The sequence below is a fragment of the Alosa pseudoharengus genome, unplaced genomic scaffold (genome assembly GCF_046254945.1).
Source record: "Alosa pseudoharengus isolate Yale_2024_CS ecotype anadromous, Long Island Sound unplaced genomic scaffold, YU_APseudo_1.1 YU_APseudo_1.1_scf_10, whole genome shotgun sequence".
Classification (NCBI taxonomy): Eukaryota; Metazoa; Chordata; class Actinopteri; order Clupeiformes; family Clupeidae; genus Alosa; species Alosa pseudoharengus.
The window spans coordinates 14,767,639-14,773,969 of NW_027468565.1; the positions used below are offsets into that span (position 1 = coordinate 14,767,639).

The 6,331-nt window shown below is 41.7% G+C and overlaps 1 protein-coding gene across 2 annotated transcripts in view; it reads right to left on the reverse strand.

Moving 5' to 3' along the window:
- Positions 1–2,954, reverse strand: part of wnk1a (WNK lysine deficient protein kinase 1a) — a 28,020-nt gene extending 25,066 nt beyond the window's left edge. The window contains exons 1-2 of one of the 2 annotated variants that reach the window (XM_076264754.1): positions 2,678–2,954; positions 448–1,582 (exon numbers count right to left, since the gene is read on the reverse strand). In XM_076264754.1, coding sequence (XP_076120869.1) covers positions 448–1,191 — 744 coding nt within the window. In that variant the 5' untranslated portion in view covers positions 1,192–1,582; positions 2,678–2,954. Of the gene's footprint in view, positions 1–447; positions 1,583–2,640 lie in introns of both variants that reach the window. The other variant, XM_076264755.1, reaches the window with a different exon arrangement.
- Positions 2,955–6,331: the final 3,377 nt, after the last annotated feature.

The following is a 6,331-nucleotide window of genomic DNA, read 5'->3' on the forward strand; positions in this document are numbered from 1 at the left end:
AACCATTCTAATCACTCTGAAGCTGTTAAATGAAGGTAAATTAAGCTAAAAACTTGCATATTAAGCTAAAAAACCTGCATAGTGTGCCTTTAAATAAATGAATATTATTACAGACACCAGTTTCCAAAGAATCTACAAAATAACAATTTAAGAAATTATGCAGAAAGGACAGAAAAGACAACAAATGCCTAAATGCCTGTTCATTCTTGAAGTCATCATGAAACAATTTTCTGCACCGTTTCATCTGCTCTCATCACATGAATGTGAACTGGTCTTTCAAGTTTGAACATTCCAAGATTTCATTCATTTTCTTTTTGGGAGGTTCCTCAGATCACTTCAAACTGATAATGGCATTACACTAAACTCAAAGGACATTAACTGAATATACTGTAGTACTGGTAAACCAAAAACAAGAAGCTAGATGGGCTAGTAAAAGCATGTTCTTACCTGTAGCTCACACCAGGCCACTTCCACAGTAGTCTCTGTGTCCAGGCCTTTGTAGACGGTCTTGAATGAGCCACGTCCAATTTCAATGTCAAACTTCAAGAAGCGGCCTTCGGGAGATGTGCCCACAGCCTTGGTCTCCACCTCCTCTTCATCCTGCACTTTCTTCTCCAACTCTCTCTGTTCAGCCTCACTACGAGTCTTCTCTGCCTCTTTCCCATCGTCCTCCTCCTCCTCCTCCTCGCGCTCATCTTCCCCTTGGCCCACAAAGCTGCTCCCAGACTCCAGCTCGGAGGCCTCGCTGGGCGGGTCTTGGGAAGCGGCTGGCGCCCGCTCTCCATCACAGCCCATCAGTGAGAGGGGCTGCGGTTCCTGTGCTGAAACATCCCCCCTGGGCTCTCCAGCTGACTCTTGAACTTCCACCGGCTGCTCCTCTGCCACCACTGCACACTGACCTGCAGACACTGGGACGGCTCCAGCACTAACGGAGTTGGCTGGAGGGAGGCCCCGTTTGCAATCAGGTGGTGAGGCGAGGACGCAAGCTTTGCTGGGCAGCTCCAAGGCAGTGGTGTTGGAGTCGCTGATGACGCTACGGCGGAAGAAACGGTGCTCAGCCTTGAGGAGCTCCCGCTCGACGTTGTGGCGCCGTCGGCGGACCTCGCCCAACAGCGAGTCTGAGCCAGAGCCGCTAGCATTCTTTGATTGGGGGGATAGGAATTTAACCATCTTACTGAGGTTGTCAGACATCTCAGCACCCACATGGGGGAGCAGATGTGTCAGAAATTATATCCCATCCATACAGGTTCAGCCCAAACAGAAAAATATGCGCTGGACAGACCTTAAGAAGTTGTTTAAAATCAATGTCTGCTTTGTACCTTTTCCTGTTATTTTAGTAGTCTTCTTGGTCAAATAAAGTCAATACTCTGGGGGTACACTTGGCCAAGGATATGTTGTGTTCCTCTGAAGAGGGAGAGGTTTTGGATACTTTGATTTCCACAATCAAGATGAGACACATCCATCATGTAGGCCATTGGCAATTTTCCTCTTTCCTCATCAAACATATGGCAGGCAAAGCCTTACATTTGTTCTTTCCAATTAAAAAAAATGCAACTGAAATTTCACAGCAGTGTCAGGATCGCTGAAAAAAAAGAAAAAGATATATTATGAAAAAATGCTTGAATTATAAAACAAAGTCCTGGCAATGGCAAAACTGTAAATGCAGTGGGTGGGTGGGTGTGGCAACGTTAGGTGACACCCTTTTAAAGACAGAATTTAAATACTGTGCAGCACTTATTTGGTAGAAACCACAAGTCCACGTACAAGCAGTTACCAAGTTAAGTGTAGGCAGTATAACCGATGATGTTAAACATTTAGATATTATAAACGACGCAGTTTGAAAAGAAAATTGTGGTCTAAATAGCTGAACAATGCATAGCCTACAGCACAAAGTTCACTTAATAAAACCGTAACAATGATTGGCTCGCTGCTAGAACAGAAAGCAGTTTGCTCCATCTGTCAAACCTAACCTACGGTAAATATTAACATGCTTGCTGTAGAAGAGCAGTGTCCAAACAAACTAACATTGAAGCATTAGCTGCTGTTAAGTACGTTCAAATTCGTATTTGATTACAAAATAAGTGTTAATATTGTTTTGGAATTAACAATAAAACCCCACTGAAGGGTGGATTCAGCAAGTCAAGGTTCAACAAATCCTTATGTTGCTACCTTTCTTACCTTCCTATAATCACTGTATTTATGGTCTTACAAATTCATGTTAGTGGATATTTAGGCCTACTATTCGTGTGTATCTTACCAGATACAGTGTGGCTGTCAAGCAAGATTGTAGGCGTACGATATGGCCAAAGACAAAGTGTTCCCAACACAAACGTCAATTCTATGTTGTGACCTCGCGAGGTTAACAATGTAGCAAGCCAGCAGCTAAGCAACACAGCCAGAGCTAAGCTAACGTTACAGCTATTGGGCTAAAGCTCTGAAGCTAGCGCTGTTCTGTAAGCTTGGGCCTCGCAGGCTCCGTCATCCGTTAACAATCAGCTGGATAATAGCGAACGTTCACAATCACACAATAATACAGCACGAAATGACAAAGATACACCCAACATGTAATGCAAATTGAAATAAAAACAAGTCCGTGGATACATTACGTTTGTAAATTGTTGAAAACATTGCGTTACTTACTGGCTAATGTGATGTTAGCTTGCTAACGTTATCTTACCGTGTGCGGCTTCAAGTCTTCATGCTGACATGCATTAACGTTAACAGCGGGAATGGAAACGTAGTTGATATTCCTGGTTAAATCCGAATACCGAAGGAAACGTTTGTCAAAAAAAGAATCAAATCTCTTTAAATTAACGAAACGCAAAATTAACTAGGTCAATGGATAATACCACGGCCGGCTAAATTGTGAATGAAGCTGTTCGAATGTCAACTGTTTAAACAATATGCACCACCTCCTTCCGCTCATCATGGCAGCTCGCGAGGCGACATCGGTCCTTTGTTGTGTTTTTCACATTGACCTCAATCCTTTTTTCCTTCTTGCTGGTTGAACTTCTTCTTTGTCTTAATAACTGCATGTTGAAAAAGGGATAATGCAGTACATTTACTGCCACTTACTGGGCTGGAGTAGGCTAAGCGGGATAGGCGTAGGCCTACCACCAAACAGGGATCTGCCACCAAAGATTTTACAGCTCCCTCTGTCTAAAAATCTTTGCAACTACCATACCATACTTGCCATAGGCAGTAGCCTAAAAGCTTAGAATATATTTGGTAAAAGAAAGAAGCCCATGGAAATATTGACCTTATCCTCATATTAACTCATTCAATTATGGTGAAGAATTCCAAAGGGGTATTCAATGGCCCATAGGCCACCCTATTAGTTAACTCAAGACTCTAAAACATTACTCTTTACTGCATTAATGACACACCAAAACCCAGCATCCATCTCTAAATAATTCATGTCATTCATGTTGTCGCTTTAGCAATTGTGAGTAGTGCAGTATATAATTGTGAGGGAAGGCCTGTATGTTGCAACAAGTGGGAGACTGAGGGTTTCGCCTACCAGATTGTCAAGTTTTCAATATGTACGCTGGGGATGCCAGCCAAATTGTTCACTGTTGCTATTATGTAGCTGTTGTTGTGGTTGTCCATTCCCATAGGACTGCTATGCAGCTGCATCTCCGCTGTTATGCCGTCCCCATTGGACTGGTATGCATTACTGCTAGTCACCCCCAGTGGACTGCCCTTTCCGGTTCCCATCAGGTCTGTACCACCACTTCTGTGCCGCCAACTCCTGCCCTTTGCTATCCATTTGCATCACTGCAGCTGTACTGCCTATTCCCTGGCAGAATTTCTACCCTGCCTATAATGCATTTCACATAAATAAACCAATATGAAGGTGTGGCTCATTCCTTGGTTTAGTTGGCTTGCTAGCACAGCCTTAGTTTAAAAAGACTATTATTTTTGTTGTTATTATTATTACTATAATTATTATTACTTTTATCATTATCAGTATGATTATTGTTATTATTAGGTTATTCAATTTGTGGGTGCTTGTTGCTTATTGTTATTTTATTCTTGCCTCCTCTGCCAAGGACTTTCTTTGTTGATCTGTTTGTTTGTTAGTTGGACTATGGACTATGTTTCCAACATAGTATGTAGCATCATAATGGATGTAGACTTTGCATTAACTGTGAAATTGGTCCAGCCTAACCAATCACGTCGATCATGGATTCCTAACGTTATTTCCTACTGTACTTCACCTTATCTTTACAAACTGATAATAACCCTCATTGGCAGTCAGGAAACAATGTATTCCGTTGGTGTATACATTACACATTCTCCTGACTGCAATTTTGTTTATGTTTGCAGCCATTGCAACTATACTGTTTACCAGCTTTTGATTTCGAGACTAATATCATCCCCACTTGTCGCTGATTGGACCACCATTCTGGTGGCTAAAGGGAAACAGAAATGCATTGACAGGAGCCAGACTAGTATCTCAGTGAGAAAAAAATGAGCGGAGATAGTCAAGTGGGTGAAAATAAAGAGGAATGTTGTGAAATATGGTATTAAAAGGCAATGTTGTGTGGAGGTAAGTAAAGTACACCACATTTTCTAGCACAAAAGGCCACTCAAAGAGCTTTACAAAAGACATAGACCAATACAACATAAACATACAGTACATATGTACTTGAACATGTGCTCTAATATATTTGAGTCGCTCTGGACATCTACTGAAATTATAGGCCATTCTAATCCCATACACTTTTTGTTAAATTCAGCTCCTCACTATCATTTAGCTGTTTTTGTGTACAAACTCTGGTGTTTGCATATAGTCTTGGCTCTATAGGAAACAATAGTTACTTGGGCCAAGAAATAACCGCTGCACCGCTGCACCATCGAGAGCATCCTCACCAACTATGTCACAATATGTAAAATCATGTAAATCAGGTTTCTCGGCCAAGTATACTTGCGTATACAAGGAATTTGGTTTCTGAATTTATCCCATCCGTGAATTAGTGAACACACAGAGCACAGAGCACAAAGACTGTTCTCACCCAAACCACAGACTGTTCACCCCACTCCCCTCTGGGAGGCGTTACAGGTCTCACCCAGACCAGCAGGTTCAGAAGTAGCTTCTTCCCTGTGGCTGTCACCTTACTGAACACTAACTCTGCACATCAGTGACAACCAACCCATCTGGTAAAGCAATCACTGCATTTCGTTTTCTCTGTACTTGTACTGTGTGCAATGACAATAAAGTTGAATCTAATCTAATCTAATCTAAACAGTCCTAGCCCAGCACTTAATCTTCTCCCCTATTGGAGAATACAAAGCAGGGAATTTGAGACTATTCTTCTTGACAGAATCTCTCCAGATCCTCTAGGGCCCAGCATCCTCTCTTGTGCAATTTCCTCTTAAACTCACTCCACAGGTTTCTATCAGCTTTAGGTCAGGGGCCAGGGGACTATGGTCATTACAAAAGCTAGATTTTTGAAAACAAATGTTGTGTTGTTCTGGACTTTTTCTGTTGCCTTCCAACAGTGATCTCTTTTAATATCCTCTTCAATAAGTTGGACAAAATAAACATGGGTCCTTGTGCAGCGAAGTGTCTTACAGTTCCAGTTGATTGGAACTTCTAAATTACTGTCAGGGAAGTAGGCCTATAGGCCTATGTTTCTTCATAGCTATTCCCTTATTTATGGAGGTCAACAAACTTTCCCCTTATTTGAATTATGTATTGTCTTCTCTTCCTTATGTTGAAAAATGACTAGGGCATTTCACCTCTGTGTCATATTATTTTTACACCTCAGTAAAACATGATGTCAAACTTGACAACTGCTTGAAAGTCCATAGACACTCAGTAACTTTTAGATTGTGCAATGACACAACAGATAGCAATCAAATTCCTTGTATGTGTGAGAGGAGATTAGATGTTATTAGATGTCAATGCTAATTAGATGTCAATTGTAGATTTACAGATGTTGTGGCTTTGAAACAGTTAATTGGGGTAGGTCCAGTCACTAGCTACTGCCATTCTTTTGCCTGGCGGTGGGCTATTCAATGACAGGAATGTCTTAAGAAGACTAGACTGCGATACTTTGTAACCTGGGCCTGCTCGTCAGCTATTAAATAGGCCTACATTTTCCTTTTTTTGCTGTTGTGAGATGTGGTCATCAGGAGAGACAAAGGATGTTACAATTATCACAGAGGCGCCATCTACTGTTCACATACGAGCTCTACAAGATGCGAAAGAGACGCAGAGGCGCATGATATCCAGGTGCTGAGAATAAAAAATCTCTTGGTAGGCCTGTTAGTATAGTCAGTACACAAATAGTATAGCTTAATTTACATCATGCAGGATTCTGCA